The 21,582-nt window shown below is 31.3% G+C and overlaps 1 protein-coding gene across 3 annotated transcripts in view; it reads left to right on the forward strand.

Annotated features, from left to right (window-relative positions):
- LOC118179963 (cell division cycle and apoptosis regulator protein 1-like) overlaps window positions 1–21,582 on the forward strand; it is a 115,333-nt gene that overhangs the window by 82,408 nt on the left and 11,343 nt on the right. For all 3 annotated transcript variants that reach the window (XM_035349123.2, XM_035349127.2, XM_085825982.1), the window contains 5 exons: window positions 2,562–2,765; window positions 4,637–4,825; window positions 4,995–5,099; window positions 9,424–9,468; window positions 16,727–16,838. In XM_035349123.2, coding sequence (XP_035205014.1) covers window positions 2,562–2,765; window positions 4,637–4,825; window positions 4,995–5,099; window positions 9,424–9,468; window positions 16,727–16,838 — 655 coding nt within the window. The remainder of the gene's footprint in view (window positions 1–2,561; window positions 2,766–4,636; window positions 4,826–4,994; window positions 5,100–9,423; window positions 9,469–16,726; window positions 16,839–21,582) is intronic.

Consider the following 21,582-nt stretch of genomic DNA (forward strand, 5'->3'; position numbering starts at 1 on the left):
TCTTTCTCCAAAGGCAGTGATAATGCGTGAAAAGGGGGAAAAAAACTTTTTTGTTCTTTCCTTATTGCGAGTTATGATTCATTCCTCCGGTTCTCGGACATTCTCTTCTGGATTCTTTTCGGCAAGTAGGCGCGGCAGAAAAAAAAGGGAGAGACTTCGTTCGACCAGATGTGCGATCACGTGACTCTGGGTTCAAAGGTCTTATCTCTCCTGGCGTGGCGCCAATAAGTAGAGAAAGGGGATTTTTCGCCGTATTACCTATTTGTCATTGATTGCTTCTCAACTTTTTTTTTCTCCGCTGTGTAAAATTTTCGTTTCATTTATTGATTCATTTATTGATTTCATTTCGTTTCATTTACCAGACTACGATCAAACAAAGCACCTCACTTATTAGATATTGATGGTGACACGTCACACAGCTAATAACTGTGCAAAAAAATTTGCTTCATGTTTTGATAGATACTTAGAAGATTTGTTTGATGACATCTATTTTGATATGAAAAGCTGCAGTAAAAGAGAAATTTTTCCCAAAATGTGTGAATCCCTTGCCATTAAAAAACTTAAGCCCTTGAAGAGACCAGACCATAGGTGGGTGTACATTTTATGTGTTTTAGAAAGAATCAAAGATCTGCGGGATGCTCTTATTGCATTTTATTTTCACTACTTGGATAAAACTGATAAAGGGGATTATTTTTCTTATGTTGAAACTGTATACAATAAAAGAAATATTTCTACAGCTCAGAAAAAAATTGTTGAAGGGGTATATTCTTGCTTGCATTCCCAACAACTCACAAAGGATGCTTTAGCTCGGAAAAAAAGAATACTAAATGGGTTATTTGTTATGCAAAACAAAACTTTATTGCATATGGCATTATATTCAGCAGTATTACCAGAGTTCAACACATATATTAAATTATTTGGAAAAAAAAAAAATGCTTTATTTAATACATTCCAGTATTTATAAATTGATGGCAAAATTTTTCTCTTTTTTTTTATGAAGCCAGAAAATATAGAGTGCACATCTTATAATGATTTATTAAAGGTTGATGTCACAAATCCAGAATTCCATCTACCTAGTAAAGTAATATTTACTGGTGCAGAAGCTTCCACTCTCCTGAAGAAATTATCAAAAAATCATCCAATAGCAAAAGAATTCCAAATTTCTCTGATGAAAGCTTATACTAATACAGCACAGCATATGAAACAGAAATTACCCCTTAAAAATTCATATCTAATTAGTTTTACAGCATTAGATCCAGCGCTAAGAGGTAAAACCAGTACAATATTAGCTTTCGAAAAATTATCATCTTTTATGTCCCATATTTTTAGTGATAATGAAAAGTCAAAAGTAGAAGCTGAAATAAGGTTATACCAGAGTGATATTGATATCACCAAAGAAATGCTCTACACATCTGATGAAAGTGGAAATCAAGTCAAGTGTACAATTGATAAATATTGGTCTAAAATTTTTAATTTAAAAGATGATTTCACAAATGATTATAAGTATCCTACATTGGCTAAATTGGTCAAAGCCTGCCTTAGCTGCTTCCATAGCCCATTAGTGGAAAGTGCATTCAACTTAATGGATACACTTGTCACTGACTATAGAACCTCTCTTAAGATTGATTCCCTAGATGCAGTGCAGACTATTAAATATGATTTAATGGCTTCTAAAGAAACCTCATGTGAAAAATATGGCTCAAAAAATCCAATGACTGATCCAATTCACAAAGATCTCTTACTGAATATGAACAGAAGTTGGAAAACATATCAAGAGGACTTAAAAACATGTATTTCAGATGAGTCACCTATAAAAGTCTCTGAAAAACCTTCTACATTAGCAGAAAAGCAAACTGCTTCTACCTCTGCATGTGCAGTTCTCGAGGAAATTTCTTCAACTGTAAATGAGGAAAATAAAAGTCAACCTTCCTGCAATTATGAAGTTCACCACAAAAGAAAGACAAGCCCACAAACATCAGAAAATAAAAAAAAGCAGCAGAAATTAGATAATTTTTTTTTTAAAGAATTAATTCAGGTAATTTAAAATATTTACATAAAATGTAGTAGTTTATATGTTTATATGTTTGAAAATTTATGGTTATTAATTTTGCAAAAAAGTAATTCATTGAACTTTTATAATTAGGTCATTCAATACTTCATAATTGTAATTTTTCATTTCTCTCCCCCCCCTTCTCGAAACTCCAAAATGTCGGTTAGTAAGTCCGTAAAAGTTTCAGGGAATTTTTTGGGGTCCCACAAACACCCCTGAATAGATTACATTTTGTTCCCATTGTAGTTAGATCTTATCTATATGTGCAAGTATGTTTATGTATTTAGTACCAACATTTTTGTTTGATCATATACATTCCAGTTTTGGTTTATTATTTTTTGAGAAATTTGAAAAAAACTGATTTCCCTCTATTATTATTTTTGAATAATGCTGTACTTTTGTGTTGGTTTAAAAAAAAAAAAAAAAAGAAATCGGAAAGCATGGTAGTAAAAATAGCTTAACTTTTAAAAGCTGTTGTTAATTTTGTTGTTTTGACATCTGTTTCATATAGGTATATGACCTGAAACGGGAATTAGAAGCCAGGAATTTGAGTGTGAAAGGACTAAAATCTCAGCTAATTTCTAGGCTGGCTAGAGCATTGAAAAGTGAATCAGAAAAGGAATCTGGGGAGAAAGCTTCAGAACAAGAAGCTGAGAGTACTAGTGAAATGGAAACAGCTGATGATTTAGGTGAAGAGGATGCTAAAAAAGAGAAGGTTGTTTTTATATTTAGCAGTTTGTCTGTGGAAGCATTTTTTAAAATTTCTAAGTAAAATCGTTTATTACTACAAGAATTGAAATGTACATTAAAAAATTGCGTACATCATGAAATTGGAAGGTGGGAGATTTTTGTGATCTTCTCAAATGTGAAAAATCTGTTAATCTTCATGGTATTTATGTTTTGTTATTAAGTTTGTAGTATTAGAATACAAAATGGAACTTTTGAAGTTAATTTTTAAGCATGATAAACATTTTTAAAAATGTATATTTTTATGTTAAGTATTTATAGAAATGCTTAAGAATCTATTATGACATCTGTATTAAACTTGAAGTACTTCTGTATAACAAAATCACCTTACAACTATGCATGAATTCACACGGGTATCAAAAGATGCCTTGTCATGAATTTTATGAAAGGGGGGGGAAGTGTAAATTTCATTGAAAAAGTATACTGACTGAAATCAGTATAATAAGCCTCTATGTGACATCTTAATTTAAAAATATTAGAAGGCAACATTCCTCTTGACATTAACTGTAAAATAGTTTTAAGGGTGAAGAATTCACAAATCATATTAATCTAACAGGAAGTGTAATTTCTTACCTAATAATAACTCATTTAAAATTTCAATTGAAGGTCACTATTTGGGCAGCTATTTTGCTGGACTCTCTCACATGGGAGAGTCTGCCAATAGCTGTTCACCAGCCCTGCTGATTCTGAGCTTACTTCCTTTACTCATTTTGTGGTTTCAAATTATTATTTTTTTTTAATACAAAAATGCTTGCCACTTAAAATCTATGTAACTTCCTGAAAAGAATGAGTTGTGTGACTGAAGTAAGAAAGGATAGTAAAGATGCAGATTAAAGTAACTTGCTCATTAAACTAAATTGTCACATTGTAAAGTAAAGAAATGTTATTCTGGAATCTGAATTAAGCATTTATTCAATACTCAGTTTAATATTTTTACTGTAAAATCTTTCCAGTATATATATATTTTTTATATGACATGCTTGTTGAAGTTCTAAAATAAAACTTGTTTTGGTTTGTAAATATTATGTGTATGATTGTTTTTGGGTTTTTATAGCATTTGTATTTGTTTCAAGCTCTCTTTTGAAGATATCCGTATGAGAAATCTAAGCGCTCAAGTTATAAATTTGCTTTCAAATATCGCAGACTATTTTCTATTAGCTGGTCAAAGACATTCTCGTTGTTTTTGGATCTAGCATTTAGTTGCAAATTAGCTTATGAGTTCAGAATAGTAATCTATGCTATTGGTTAGAAAATCTGAAAAGAAAAAATCCACTGATAATTTTTAAAATCAAATCGAGTGAGCTAGGTAATGTTAAGCGCTTCTATTCTAAGCCACATATTCAAACACCAGACTCTTAGATGAAGTCGTTAATCTTACTCTCCCAGAGGTAAAAAAGGTCACAGACAATATTGAGAATTGGGTGTTTGGACAAAAATATATTGTTTTTTGCATTAAATAGTAAATGAGTCTTGTGTATTGGATTGCAAATGAATGATAATAGAATAGCACATTCCTTAAAATATATCGTTTGTTAATTGCCAAAGTAAAAAGTAATTTTTTGTCATAACTAATGATAATCATTGTTTAAAGAAATGAGAACTTTACATTTTTTAAATAAATAAATACAGTCAAAAGTCGTTAATTCGGACACCCATAATCCGGATATATTTAATAACATAATAATAATAATATAATAATAATATAATTTAATAACCCATGTAAGGAAGTTGTGGTGTCCTCATAAGATTTTTTAATAAGTATAATGTGTAAATTAGTGTGATGTTTTTTTACCCCATTTTTACTAAATATGTGGTAACAAAATTTACTCTTATAAATAGGAAGACGATAAGAAGCAAAAGGAAGAAAAGGAAAAGAGTTCTGCTGATATAAAGAATTTCCCTGATTCTCCAGCTATACTTGTTCAGCCATCTCGTACTGCAAAAAGTGGAAAATTTGACTGTGCTGTCATGTCATTATCATTACTCTTAGATTACAGACAAGAAGACAATAAAGAACATTCTTTTGAAGTAAATTGAATTCTTTCATATTTTACACATTGATTAGGGAAGTATGTTTGAATGTACTTGTATTACATAATAAATTAATTAAATTGCCATTTTTGGTTTTATGTTTAAATTGTCTTCTCCTTCATTGTAAGATAGAATTTTATTAATGTAATTTTTCATTCATTTTTAGGTATCTCTTTTTGCTGAAATTTTTAATGAAATGATGATGAGAGACTTTGGATTTTGTATTTATCGCTCACTAGTTGAAGCTCCGGAAATTAAAGATGATGATAAAGTATATCCCTTATTACTTTTAGGAGATAATAATTATGCAGAACAATATGTTTTTATATAAATCGTTTTTCGTAAATGTATGTATATGTGGCATGGGGCACTCTAAATATGCGGCAAGCCGAAATTCTTCTTAAGAGGTTGCTGGTAAGGGAAGAGGGTAAGGAGATCCTTGTATGTGTCCCCTCTGGGTGCTGTCCCTCAGAATTGGGGATGGAACTGAGCTAAAATTCGGCTGTCATCTATATTGTTCTCAAGCCTCTTGCCGACAACAGGTCATAATGTATGTTGTGGCCTTGTGCTGACTTTTGTCAGATAAATGAGATTGATAACAACAAACAATTCATAATAAATTGTACTGATATTTTTTTTGAACATTTACAGTATTACTGCAATTATTCTATTTCTCTAATATGATATATTGCAGACCTTGATACCAAATCTTTTTTGTATTTAAATGCCTAACTTCTGTTTATGTATGTGTTTGTATGTATTTGCTTTCTACATTAATATCAAAAACACATAGTAATGTTAAAAATTACTTATTGATTGTTTAAGTAAAGTTTTTTTTGAAGTTATTTAAATCTGGGTTCAAAATTTGAAATGTTTGCACATAAGTAACTAATGAAATCAAATTATAGATATTACAAATTCCTGTTGTGAATGATTGGTCTGTAAAAAGTAGGATTTTCCTGTTATGAAATCATAGTTTGTAAGCGTAATACTTCATTAGTGTCCATGTATGAAAGCAATTTGCTCAAGAGAACTGAACAACTCACAAATATGGCAATGAACTATAAAATATTGCGTAAGCATGGGATGACAAACATCTCATTCACATGATAGTGATGGACTATCATGAGATTAACGTAATTTCAGCAGTTAGAATAACATTGGATCACCACTACAGGTATGCCATTGTCAGTGTCAACTGCAATATGTTTGCTTGCATTTCTTGGGACTATATGGAGCATGTTCATGCATTCCTTAGTGCAAGATTCATGTGATGCTAATTCATTAATGCTTGTAACTTTCACGGGCTCATTTACATTGTCAGTGGTGTTCTGACTGGTAATAGATTGAATTTATTGATGAATCCTACTTCGGTTTGGAGTATAATTTGGAGTGCACATTTGACATCATAGCGGTTGTTCCAGAGTCCATTATCATACTGGACAGCCACCAAATATTATGATCGACGGTACTATTTGGTTTGATATGTGATCTTGTTTGCTCAAAATTGAACATATTATTATTAGTAACTGCAACCACAGGGAGGTTTTGGAGTCCACAGATATTTCTGCATCCAACACATTCCTAAAAGAATATTGCAACAGAACAATGCCCATCCACATGTTACTAGAAATATGTAAGACTTTTTCTCATGATGTTAAAACTTCTTCCTTGGCCTACCTGTTCACCAGACATGTCACCTGTTGAATGCTGGGATTTTATGATTGGCCAGTTTGCTCGTAATACTCACAGCAAATGCAGATGAACTTTGAGCTCATATAGAAGTAGTATGGAATGCTATTCTGATATACATTAAGATCTGATTCAATGCCACATCAAGTATGAGCCGTAATTGCAATGCATAGTGGCTTCACCAAATGCTAACTTTGGCATTTAAATACTCTTCTATTCATCTGTAAATTTATTCATCTCTTTGCTTCACTATTAGTTTTATATGAATAAATTTATTCAGTTGTGATGATTTCTTGATGGTGTTGCAGTTTTCATGAACTGTATTTAAGATAAAATAACATGCCAAACAAGTATTAATTTAGAAGCCAAACAACAAAAATTAGCGTTTATATTTGCAAAATTTCACTTTTGCACTGTGAAAATTTGCAAATATAATGCTGATTTTTGTTGTTTAACTTCTAAATTTGGACTGTATTTATTTGGGATTTGTTTTGAAAACAAAATTATTATATTTTTAATATATTTATATCTGAAGAAAATGTGAAGGAATAAGTGAAAAGCAATTTTTTTTTTGCCAGGAAGTTAATAAATCCTTTTCTAAAAATGCATTGAAATATATGTAAAAAATTTCACCTATGAAATTTTTTAAAAAATTGCTTTTGTACCCTTCAGTAAAAGAAACACTAGGTAAATCAGCAAATGTTGTTTTACAAAATCCTCATCAGTGTTGTTTTCCCTAAATTGAATTCTATAAACTATACATTCCATGCATGTGCTTTTCTACTAATAACGCAAACCGCTCTAGAATACATGCAAGAAGCTAACAACTTACAAGAAGCTGTAGAATTGAAATTTTGGATTTATTTTAAAGAAATTTATTTGGCACTGTTGTTATAATGCTGTATAAATCACTATAAGGATTATTTTTGAGAATCTGTTTATCGTAGGATAAACACGTAATATAAACAAACAGGCTATGAAATGCATGTTACTCAAAATGCATCTGAGAAGTTGTGAATAAGTAAATTCTGTAAACATATTAACCACGTAAACTGAAAATAATTAATTTTTTTAAAAAACAGGCAGCAGAATATTCACTGAAAGTAATGAACAATTTGCTAATCATGATCTGTTATTACTCTAAGAAAAGAAATACAGTCAAAAGTCGTTAATCCGGACTCGTCGGGACTTCGGCGATTCCGGATTATCGATTTTTCCGGATTATAGATCATCAATTTAAATCTGGTAAGATAACATGCAGAAATTACAAAATTAAAAATATGAAACCGTAATTTATGAAATAAAGAATAATTATGATCTAAAGGGTATCAAAATTTACAAAAAGAAAAAGCTTAATATTTATTTGTTTACTTTGTTAAACATTTCCTTCAATGTAAGTTGCTTCGTTTCATGTGATAATACTTTCTCTTTAATTCTATTAAACAGACATAATTTCTTGTTTAGTTACAAAGTTCCGCTGTTCAAGTCCTATAATTGCTGTGTTGAGAATACCGAATTTGTCAATCGAAATGTTTTCGTTTTCAATAACCTCTGTGTCACTTTCTTCACTATCGGAAGCGAATTAGAATGACGAGGAACTTGATTTAAATCATATCAAAGACGGAGTAGATCGAGATGAAATATTACACTTAGTACCGAATTATAAACCAAATAAAATAAAAACATCTGCCCTGAAGATAAGGATAGTGCTGACAGATCAACTTCCAATCCGCAGCGTGAAATTGATAAACAGATTTTGGATTTCAAAACATACTTTCGCTTTGTAGATACAAATTACATATTAGTAAATATATATCGGAAATTCTATTTGACATTATCTTTCTAATCTATCATAATCTAATAATGACGTTTCTGCCCCCCCCCCTTCTGCCGCAGAGCAGCGTGAAATTGATAAACAGATTTTGGATTTCAAAACATACTTTCGCTTTGTAGTAAATATATATCGGAAATTCTATTTGGCATAATCGAAAGTTCAAGGTTACTTTTATAAAATTGCTCTAACAGTCTGCAAAAAATAATAAGCCGGATCCAATTCGAAGATTAAGGAACAATGCAATCTGCAACATTAACTGAATTAGATAATTTTAGCTTAGTGTATAATTCCGTTACACATTAAACGCGCATGCGCACAAACATATTTGCAGCCGTAAGGGTCTTACGCGCTCTCGTAAACGCCTGTGCGCATGCGCAGAAAGTTTGTAGCTTAGAGGTCCGGATTATAGATCATTCCAGATTATGGGTGTCCGAATTAACGACTTTTGACTGTATACAGAAAGAATTAAATTATTTCAATAATGAAATAAATTAGCTATCTTCTTTAATCTTTATATATTACATATATTGTATACTTTTATTCTAAAGTGTTTTTGTATAATTATATTAGTAAAAAATTGTTATTTAATTGATGTTGATTTTCTGAAAATTCTGTGTATATCCAAAAATAAATGGAGATTACAAGCATTCACAATTTAAGTATTTGTTGATAATCAGAATTATGCAATAATTATATTGCACATAACTGAAGATTTAATGTGAAGAGATCAGATTTCATAGTAGAGTAGATCAGATTTAATGTGAATATAAACTCTACTAAATACTTAGGTGTATTTTGACCTTATCTAGCTATTTGTATGTTTATGATGCAGTTTTATTATACATTTCTGTATTAATCCACTCAGAATTGAGAAAAAGGTCGTATGTTGGTATACTATACGTAAACGTATGATTTGAGCAAAAAAATGTGATGTGTAGGTATGCTATACATAAAAGTGTCATATAACATTAATATTAGAGTTTGTCATTTATTTTACATATGTTGTTGTGTTATTTATCCTAAGACAGTTCTTAATTGCATATTTCTATTTTACTTTTTTTTATTTTAGGATAAAAAGAAATATGACAAGAAAGATGATAAAAAGGATAGAAAAGTAATTTTTACTCTGTCTTGTCTTTGATTCAAAGAGTTTTTATATTTAAGATTTTAGTAATAGGTTATAATATTTTATTAAAAAATATTAATTAAATGGTATTTTTTATTCTTCACTGCTTAGATAATAGCCTACTGCCATAATGAAAAATTAGAAAGTGTTATCTTTTATATTCTGATTATATGAAATCATTGATATTGTTAATAATTCAGAGAATAATGAATGAAGCTTAAACTTTTGTGATAATCATGAAGTATTATTTGTATTTTCTATTATTTTTAAAAGGATAATGTGAAGATCTAGTTTGGGTTCTTGCTGCTTTTAAAGTAAGATATATTATCTGTTGAGTGGGGGGAGGAATGATGGAAAAATTAAATTAAATTAAAATTTGAAATGAATCTTTAAATTTTTAAAGTTTCAAAAATAATAATAAACATATCAATTAGTTAAATTGACTGCAATATTTTTTTCCATTCTAATTGTCAGAATGCATAATCTCTTAGATTTTGACTAATATAGTTAATGTTTTTGACCAATTATACTACATTCAGGAATACTGAAAGTAGCTCACCAAGAAAGAAGAATGTACAATCGCAAAACTTTGCAAATGAGTACAGTGAAATCCAATATGCAAATGATCCAAGTTTGTTGTAAATGCACATGAACACACCTTGCAGTGCTACTGCAATCAGGAAGTGGACCTTATAAATCGGCACATAGATGAAGACTCAAAAATTCTGACTTTAGGGGGACTTTAGTAAGCAGAAAATGCGAGGTAGATGTATAAGAAGATATTTCTCACAGTTGGGGCCAGTTTGTGAGAGATCTGATCATCATCATGAAAACCTCAGGATGCTTCATGTTGCTTGTCAAGGTCAATTATTTGGAGTGTGCCATGGGAACACATTGGGAGCAAAGGACACGAGATGGTATTCACTTGTGGAGAACTGGGTCTGAAGTAACCAGGGAGACTATGGCATGAGAGGATCAAAGTATCACGTGGCAGGCACTTGTGGATCCCACAGTGACTCGTTCCATGATGTAGATGTGCCAGCCATTCTACAAACCATTTGCAGATGGCTTGCGGACGTGAATCTGCAGTTCAAGCACCCTTTTCGTGTGCTGCCTTTTAACACTGAAACATCGGCAACTCTGTCTACAATGGCGTTAAGCCAGAGGGACATAAAATGCCACTGTCAAAATGTGGTGTTTAGCGATGAGTCCCAGTTTCTTTTAGATAAGAGATGATAACTGTGTATGGGTGTGGAGGCCCTCCTGATGAACAGTACAACTCTACCAATGCTGATGCGTTACACACAGCCCACAGGCATAATGGTTTTAAGGGGGTGATAGCTTGTGATAGCTGGTCCTTTTTAATTCTGGTACATGGAACTTAAACAGAGTAGTGAGGGCATTATGCTAATGACATTCTTTGACTCTAGACCTTTTCCAAATTGTTTTCCAGGAGCAATTTTCCTGTAGGATCATGTTTGTCTGCAGACAGCTCGAGTTGCTCCAGACTTTGTATGTAATGTTTAGACTCTTCTATGGCTAGCCCACTCCCTGTCTTGTGTCCCCTATAGAGCATGTATGGAACCAGCTGAAATGCCAGATGCCATTTTGTCGCTCTGTACGTGATTTGAAGGTGGCTGTTCAAGATTTATGGGCTCATATGCTTCAGGACAACATTGAACATTTAATCAACTTAATGTTGGATTGCATTGTGGCATGTATTGCAGCAGGTGGTGATGTGCTAATGAAGTAGCATTATATTTGTGTAACTGTACACAACGTATTTGTCTTGATATTGGGATTAAATTAATCTCTCATCTGTATCCTTGTGTGTATTACATATCATATCAATCCAAGTAGCAAAGCAACGTTGTAACGACGTTGCAAACTCGTCACGGAAGTCGTCGCAAAAATGTTGCAATATGTCGTCTTTAAAACTCCCAGATGTCCGTGAAACTCCACTGTTTTGCAACCGCAAAAACGTCTTTATTACGTCTTTGCAGGTGAGGATTTTGTCGCATAGACACCGTTATTGCGTCTTTCGCAGGTGATATTTTGGTTGTGAAAGCATCGGATCATGACGTCTTAAAGACACCCAAATGTTCACAAATAGTTTTTTGCAACAGTTGTGAAAATATCATTACATATTGATTTATGCAGAAAAATAAGCAACAAATAAGCTTAATAATTAATATACGAGGGCTATCCAGAAAGTAGATTACGTTTTGGAATAAAAAAATAAACAAAGTATAGGAAACAAATTTTATTATATACAGATGAAAGCCACACTCAAATACTACTTTTCTACATAGTCACCATACAAATTAAGGCATTTATCGTAGCGATGTACGAGCTTGGAAATTCCTTCGTCGAAAAATTCGGCCGCCTGCGCCTTCAACCACTTTGTTACCTCTTCTTGCCTTCCATCTTGCACAAAACTTGTGGTAACCAAGCTTTTCGCTGATGATTTCGTGCAACAAACTTCGCGAAATTTGTGGAAAACTCAAAGAAAGTTCCATTATTGTGAAATTTCGATTTTCACGGACTTTAGCATCGACTTTTTCGAGAAGTTCGGCGGTCACTATGCTGGGTCTCCCACTTCGATCTTCGTCGTGAACATTGGTTCGGCCATTTTGAAATCTTATGACCCACTGACGCACTCCACCTTCAGTGATAATGTTGTCCCCATACACTTCACGAAGCTGCCGATAGATTTCTATCGGTTTACAGTTTTTTGCAGTCAGAAACCTTATTACTGAGCGCACCTCGCAGCTCACGGGATTTTCAATTAACGCAGACATTTCAAACCGTCACAGTATCTGAACGGAGCACAGCACGAACCTCTCACTAGCACGGCTAGATGCAGACTGAGCTGCGCAACGCTCTGACCCCAAGATGGCCGCGCTAGCCCCGCCCCTAGCGGACACAGACGGAAACGTAATCTACTTCCTGGATGGCCCTCGTATTTTCTTCTTTTTTAAAAATTTTGTATTCCTTGTACAGTCAAAAGTCATTATTCCGGACGTCCATAATCCGGAATGATCTATAATCCGGACATCAAAGCTACAAACTTTATGCGCATGCGTAAATGCATTACGCATAATATGTTGACGCATGCACATTTAATGTATAACGGACAGTATAAGCTAAGCTAAAATTATCTAATTATCTATTTCAGTTAATGTTGCAGATTGCGTTGTTCCTTAATCTTCTAATTGGATCTGGCTTATTATTTTTTGCAGACTGTTAGAGCAATTTTATAAAAATAAGCTTGAACTTTTGATTATGTCAAAAAGAATTTTTGATTCTGGAGCTGTCAAAGGATCTACAAAGCGAAAGCATGTTTCGATGTCCATCAAACAAAACGTGGAACTGCTGCAAAAAATGGATAAAGGCATATCCTTTGTTTCTCTAACCATTCCAAAATCTGTTTATCAATTTCACGCTGCTCTGCAGGGGGGGGGGGGACGTAGTGGCGCGCAATGAACTGGAAGTTGATCTGACAGCACTATCCTTATCGTCAGGGCAGATGTTTTTATTTTATTCTTCCATACTAAATGTAGTATTTCATTTCGATGTACTCCATCTTTGATACAATTTAAATCAAATTCCTCGTCATTTTAAATATCAATAATACACATCAAATAGTTTTCTGGTTGCAGTTTTCTAATTTCGACTATGCGTAATGTATGCTTTACGCCTGCGTGGGTTGAAAGAAATGTTTAATAAAGTAAACAAAATAAATATTAAACTTTTTTTTTGTAAATTTGATACCCTTTAGATCATAATTGCTCTTTATTTCATAAATTACGGTTTCATATTTTTAACTTCATAATTTCTGCACGCCATCTTGCCAGATTTAAACTGATGATCTATAATCCGGAAAAACCGATAATCTGGAATCGCCAAAGTCCCGACGAGTCTGGATTAAAGACGTTTGACTGTATTTATATAAAGTTTAAATATTTTATCATTACCTGAAAACTAGAAGATAATACAATTTTTTCTCTTTAGACTAAATATGCATAATTAATAACAGCCTTAATTATTTTCAGTACTTGAAACTGTATTTTTTAAATAACTTAATTTCTAAGTTACGGTTATTTAAGATTTCATCATTTTTTCCCTTAAGTGAGAGTAATTATGAAAGTGGTTATTATAAATGTATAACATTAATAGTAGGTTTTAAGTAATTAGACATAAGTAAAAGTAAAAATATATATGTGGGTTTAAAAAAAAAAAAAAAAAAAAAAAAGAGCATTTCTGATATCACATTTATTTCTGTTAAATCTCAGAGACATTGAAAATTGCTTGTCGTGATAAATTAAGAAGCGGTTCTGAAGGTAACATAATCAGTATTTTACCTGAACACAAGTATAAATTTATTCGCGTTTCACAGTAAAAAAATATAGCCATTAACTTCTATATCTCCAAGATATTTAAATGAAAGACAGTATAAAGTAGTTAATAAATGTGATGAAAAATATACCTAAATCTAATAACTTCTCATAGTCATATATAAATGAAATAATAACCTAACAAACAACATACGTGACAGCACTATTTAAGAAAAAACATGAACTCATAGGGTTTGAAAGTATAAAAAGCAGAAGGAAGGTAACAGAACTAAAATTTCCAATTAATAATAATAATTAAAAAAAAAGTGTTTTTTAAATAGTAAGCAATTAAAAGTGCAATAATTATGGATTGCAGTATTTACTAGTAATGCTGATGTTTCTTAACTCCATTTCTTTCGATAATATGTTAATGTATTTACTTATTTTTAGTTTCTACATTTTAGAATAGTGGTAGATTACAATGATTATTTCATGCACTTTTTATAATCAATAACTTTCCTTTTGTTACTGTACAGAAATAATGGAAATAATATAGTATATGCTAGTACATTAAAGTAAGCTCTTCGTTAAATAGCACACGTTGAAACTTTTTGTTTCTATTTATCATGAATTTGTTTGTTATCACAAGTACATAAAAAGTAAGCAAAGAAAATAGGATATACTTAAATTTAATAAAAAATAAAACCTAATTTCCAACATTCATTTATTGAGGTAATCTAATAAACTTACATAACGGTAGTATTTAAAAAATTGCGAATTACACGGTGTTTGGAAGAATAGATACCAAACGAAAAGTAATGAAACTGCAATTTGTAATTAATAAAAAATGTTTAGTGTTTTTTAATATTACACAATTAAATATCACATAATTGTAGATTACAATATTTCATAGAAATGCTAATATTTCCTTAACACTAGTTTTTCGATCATACATTTCATACACTGTTTAAAATCATTAACCTTTTCTGCATACTGTACAAAAGACAATATACTATAGAGTGTGCATTATTATTAATTTTAATAATTAATGCTTATATTATACATATATCTAATTCCTCTTAGCAGTCATATTACGTACTGGTACCAGTTCAATAATTTCTTTGTATTTTGAAAATAATGAACATACCATAACAGCTGAATTGTTGTTGCTTCTGTATTGATTGCATTTTCAGCAAAACCAGAAAGTGCCTTACTGTTGTATGTTATTTTTGGTTTTATATGAATTAATTCTGAGAGCCAACTTTTTAATATGAACACAATAATCGATTAATATGAATGATATGCGATATAGCACTTAGGACATTATAACTGAAGCACAAAGCTAATAAGTGTACCCAAATATTGTACCGATGCAACCACAGTGATTGGAGACACACTATTTCCACCAAGACACTATTTCACGAACACTATATTCCACAGACCACTATAGACCACAGAGACACTATTTCATGAACACTAGATTCATGATTAGCATTGTAGCAGTTTTGTGCTTATTTTGTGTGTGAATATCTGTTCTTGTAGAGCAGATATTCACACACAAAATAAGCACAAATTTAGCATTCTCACAATGATTTCTTCTCAATTCAGAGGCTTCCGAGCAAGAGCTCACAGCAATGGAATTTCACTTGCTGAAGGCAGTTGAAGTAAGTAGATACAGAACAATGAGAAGATTCACAATGCGTTCTTTGATTGACAGCATGTTACATTTACTTTTAATATAAGCAATATGATTTATATCAGTCATTGCTTGATTCAATTTTAAACATGCAGTCAGTCTTTTCAAACGCCTTACAGATGGCATCTTTACCAAATTACTTAAAAGAACTGCTAGAATCTGAATTAATTGCGTAGTTCCTTGTTCAAATTTGGCAGCTAGCCAAAGCGTGCAAATCTCGATATGTTCATTTATATAAACATCCAGTAAATAATGTACAGGTCTGCTTCTCCTGACTGTAGATGAGTTTTCCATCGTATATATTGGACAGCCTTGAATTCATCCTTATTTCAAAAATAAGAAATAGTCATATTTCAGTAGTGAAATAATTGGTAATGTGATTTACATTGATTTTGGAAATATGATATTTTAAAGTATATAAAATGCATAACTTAGTAACTTACTTTATAGATTAGTTTCATTTTAAAATATTTTGCTATAATATTTACAAAAAATATTTTAAGTATAAATTATTTTAACAAAATTTTAAACAATTATTTAGCACGCATGTTTAGTACTAATTAAATTTAATAAATCAAAAGTATTTATATTAAATTTACATTTCATTCGATAGGTCTACTTAGAATAATATATTTAGATGAAATGAAGTAATGAAACACTGCAAAATAAATCTTATGCGGACTTCAGATTCTTGAGAGGGCAGATTTAGTCTCTTTTTATTCTAAAAGTAATGCTGATGAACTCCCCCCCCCCCGAAAAAAAAACACACCACGTCCAAAAGCGGTCATATCATGACATTTCAGAGACGTTGAGAAATTGCCAAGATGCAATGGCAAATATTTTGAGTCTTCACAACGTTGTAAAGATGTCATAAAAGTTACCACGAGCACTTTGCAACCTCTCGGACCAGTTTGCAATGTTGTTTGCTACTTGGGATCTGATGCTTCCTTCTTGGTGTGCTATTTTCAGTAATCTTGAGTGTATATTCTTGTGTTAAAAGGTAATTTAGTTTATTGCTTTTATGCATTTGAGGAAAAAATATGATTATGCATCTTGAACTGGGTAGAAAGTATAGAAATTTATAAGAGTAAACATTTGCAAGTGTAAAATTTCTGCAGTCCTGAGTATTTTAATTATTCCTTGAATGAATTATGAGTAAAGTTTTTAAATTTTACTTTGTGCTTTTTACTTCAAAATCTGCTTCCCTTTTTAGGATGAAAAGGAAGACTTTCGACGAAAAGATGAAATGAATGAAAATGATTCTGACAAAGATGATGATGAATCTGATGATGATGATTACGATGGTGATGATAAAAGAGAAAAAGGTATTTCCTAGTCTTTTTGGCTAGCTTAAAATTTAACTAGATCTACTTAAAATGTCTGTCTTGCAATTTCTCGCAAAGACTTGAAGATGAACGCAGCAAGGGAAGGGTGTAAAAGACCCTTTTATTCAACATAATACTTTACAGATGACGTGGACTTAACTTCTTAACTTCTTACACAGTCACCAACTTCTTGTGGTGAGGAACTTAAAAAGATAATGTAACGACTAAATTCAAAGATAAAGGCTAGTGCAAGACTACACAATTCAGTTTCACCTAACAGGTTGAATATTTCAGCAGGATAATAATTCGGTGGCAAGAATGCAAAGTCAATATTAGGTTAATAGCTAGAAGTAAACAGCACTTGTGCACTCACAATAGTGAAGTCACACTTTGCCTAACCTTCTTGTTCCAATAGTTTAAATACTTCGTTTACTCATTTATCCTGGTGAAAAAACTTGAGGGGAATAAGAGATACCTGGAAAGATTCACAAATTAAAATACCTATTAGTAAAAATAAATAAAACCCTACACACCAATTTGAATGTATTAATGTTACTATTATTATTACACACTAATTTTAATGTATTAATGTTGCTAATAATATTATAAATATTTTTAAACATTTAAATTTCTTTTGATTGTATTTTTGTTTTTTCTATATTATTACAGTATTGCGCATTGTTTTACTTACTTATTTTGTGTATTTGTTGCTTTTAGGATAATGATTATAGGGTTTATTTTATATTTAATCAAATTTGTGACCACATGTTTTGCATTTGAGGGTTTATATGTTTTTTTTTTTATCTTTTATTACTAAGTGCAATAACATTTGACTTACTAAAATACTCCAAGTAGAACATGATATATGAGCTGGTGACATTTGGCAGTTTCTTGTTGACTTTCTGGAAGGTTTGGGTGAACAGTTTTTCAAAGCCCTCTGACCAATTTTTAGAGTTTACTGTGCTGTTAACTTTGAGAACGGACAATATTTCTTGTGTGCTAAGGAAAAATCCCCATTCTCCTTGAGCTATTTCCAGTTATTTGTTGTGCTGTGTGTGCTATTTATTGTGCTTATTTTTATAATATATTGTCAGTTTCTACCTACTGATTTGAAGTATTTGGGTTGCTGCTGCTCTATTGGAGTGACTCAGTTGTAGTGACTGATAACTGACTGAGTTGCATGTAAGTTAGGTTGCATATTGAACTAACTGCACATTAAATTAAAAACGTATTTATTGTAAATCTATCAGAAGTGCATTAGCTATGTAATAACAATTGATAATCAATATTGAATGCATATGGGTAGTTAATTAGAAGGTAATTTATTGTCTTTTAAATTTCTGTCTAGAATATATTGCAGACTGAATTAGTGAAAAAAATTTAGTTTTTCAGTTGTATTTCACACCCTGTGATTCATTATAGTCAAATATGATATCAGAGGAGTTGCAGAATCATTGGTCGGTCACCCTCCTAAATCAAGAAGTTTTGATGACAGAAGCATTGTCGGTGGCTAAAATCTTCTGATACTGCTCGTGAAGTTATGGCTTTAGTAATGTCAAGTAGAGACAGTACTGAGCAAGTTACTGCTTCTGTAATCATGCTCTTCTGCATGTTATCTTGTTTTCCTTAACAGTGCAAAGATAGTGACTTATGCAGGGATCCTGCACGGTAATTTATTTTCTTTGAGGTCTGCCATGTTCATTTAAAGAGATATCAATGAACCTGTAGCTTGCAACAATATTAGCTACTTGAATATCTATTTTTCCATATTTTGTAATACGTTCACTCAAAAATAAATTTATCCTTATTTGAGTATGACTTTTTAACCCCCTCTTGTTTTTAAAAATTGAGTTAAGAATTTCTTGTCTAAAGTTTAAGAGTGTAAAGAATAGTTTTGTGTAGATTAGAACTTAATTTTCTTTTGATTTTTACTTCCTTGTACGAAGTAAAGGAAGTATTGTAATCGTGAAAAATTCCGAGTCTCATATTTCAACGGAAATATCCATTTTGACTGCTATTGAATGCAATTTAACAATGTTTTTGATTGACATACGTACTTAAGGCCAGAATAAAGGACTCCCCCAGCCCAAGCAAAAATTGTAAAACTGATTTAAAATGCATTCAGAAGAAATTTTTTCGTGGCGTGTGTACGTATCCCGCATAACTCAATAATGAGTGGCCTCAGAATGTTTAAATTTTATATATAGGACTGCTATAATATATAGTTGTGCACCTCCCTTTTTGGTTGCGATCTGCTGCACCAAAAGTATATAAATATGTATACACGCCCCCTCTGTTACTTGTCTCAGTGAGCTCAGTTTTTAAATTCTTATATGTTGTTAAATGGTGCATTTTTTGCTTTAAAAATGATTGAATTATGTTGTCATTATCATCCAGTTAAGGCTTTTATGCCTTTAGTTTACCTGCATGTAATAAATGTAGATTTATCAACGATTTAAAAGTGCGGCTAAGCCTAATTTTTGTTTAACATGTCAGCCATATTTGTTTACATTTGAAACTTAGCAGAATAGTGGATTTATTGCCAATGTAGAGAAACTAAGCTTCACAACAACAAAGATTATGTCTTCTTTTTTATTATTGCGAATTAAATTATGCTTAATCCATATATCCTGTGTATTAGAAATATATCCCATATATTAGCTCAACATAGCATCCGCAACAAATTAAGTCAATCTCTATGTCTTCAGTGTCTTTTTGCCGAGTGAAACCAAAAGTAAGCTTTCAGTTTTGTGCACTGAAAAATCTGCCTTCTTGCCTGCTGGTTGAATTGCTTGTTTTTCCGTATAAACTCTAATTTTAATTATAAAAGTTGTTCTTTAAATCATTTTAACTGTATTTATGTTTTATATTATTCAATTTTTAATGAAAATATTTTGAATTTTTATGTATTTTTGCCTTGTCGCAAAGTGAGAACTGAATTAATTGAATGAGAAATATATCTAATGAAAACCAAGGAAATAAGTTTAAATGAAATGCAGGAAAAAAATGTGTATAATATAATATTATGTATAAGGAAATTATGTGTACACATCAGATTTTTTTTTTTTTTTTTTTTTTTTTTTTTTTTTTTTTTAAGATACACATCTTTGCATTTTGAATTGGGTCCTAGGCCTGTGTTGTGACATTGTAATAAAATCATGGAAAACCATTAATATTACGCATATTATTCTGTTATCAAACTGTTTGTTATTTCTTCTGTATTCTTAGTAAATAGCAGATTTTACTCTGCATGCTTGTATATTAAATAATTTTTGAAATGATACTGAATGCAATTGAGTTCATGTTTATTACATCTCTTCATTTTAGAAGCCTGTAATATTTGAATACGGTTGAAAAATGTCAGAGACTAGATTGCATATGAATTGTGTCTTGAAATCATGAAAAGTTTTCATTGAAATATTGAAAACTTGCTGAAATTCTGTCCAGAGAAATGAAACTGATTCTGCAATGCTGGTTTTGACTTCAACCCATTCACGACGGGCACCTCTGTTACCAAAGCATTGTCTTGGGACGGCACATTAACCGGATGCGTTGTCTTGTGGAGACGTGAAATTTGCACTCCTAAGCCTAACTTTGGAAAAAAATTCGTATAAATTAAATTTTTCATCCAATTGTTCCAATTTTTGGTGCATTATATCAGGTAGTTGTCAGAATTAATTTCAAATTTTTATTATTATATTTTCCTTAAAAATTTTATAAATACTCATTCTAGAATAATATAACTTTTCCCTTATCACACAAATAAATATATATGGAAAAATAGCCAAACAATCACAGATTTTATTTAACACAACACATAATTAAAACTGTCTTTCATAAAAATTCAACCTGCAAACAATGAAAAGGGAAGCAATATTTCAAAAAAGAGACCGTGTATGATATTGTATGATATTCTTTGAAACATGGGTGTTCGTACACCTTGCGTATGTCACGGGAATAGAATATCTGCTGCTATTTTACTCAGCAAATTTGACTCATTTAGCATTTGTGTATGTTCTTCTACAGTCAGATAGTCTTTTGCCATTTAAAAAAAAAAAAAAAAAACTTGCTAAGGGTCTCAATGCCCAGAAACTAAGAGTAATAAAAAAGTCTCTAATGATAGAACATCTACTCCACTGTAACCAGATAAAAAAATAAAATAAAAATAAGAAAAATTATTAAATTAAATTAAAAAGTATTCCAGAGCATTCAGAACATGTTAATTTTTTTTATATGAAATGGTAAGAGCCATTACATTATTCCATACTAACGAATTAGCATTTGCGTGTATTCTTTTAGGTTCAGATACTGCTTTTGTTTGCCACTCTGAGGATACATTCATTTCAATGCCTTAAAAATCTAAAAGTAATTAAAAAAAATTTCTAATCTTTCTAAACATCTATCTCACTATATCCCAAAAATAAAAATAAAAAGTACCTCAAAGCAGTGCATTTGTTTATAATATCAAATGCAGTTACAGAGACATTACATTGCTCAACACCCAAGAATCTTACTCTCATTCCAAAACAAAATACCAAAAATAAAATACATTGCATAGAAATGAAGGTGGTAAACATACTTCACCATAATAAACAGGATATATTTCACCATAATAAACATACAGCTACATCTAGGGGCAACAAAAATACTAATTAAATGTTCTATCTAAAAAGTCAAATGTAGTACGCCTGGCCATAGAATGAATTAAATGGCTATTCAAATATGACACACCCGGCTGTGAGAT

Source organism: Stegodyphus dumicola, chromosome 10, assembly GCF_044657685.1.
Source record: "Stegodyphus dumicola isolate Sdum_Otavi_A_Nest chromosome 10, ASM4465768v1".
Classification (NCBI taxonomy): Eukaryota; Metazoa; Arthropoda; class Arachnida; order Araneae; family Eresidae; genus Stegodyphus; species Stegodyphus dumicola.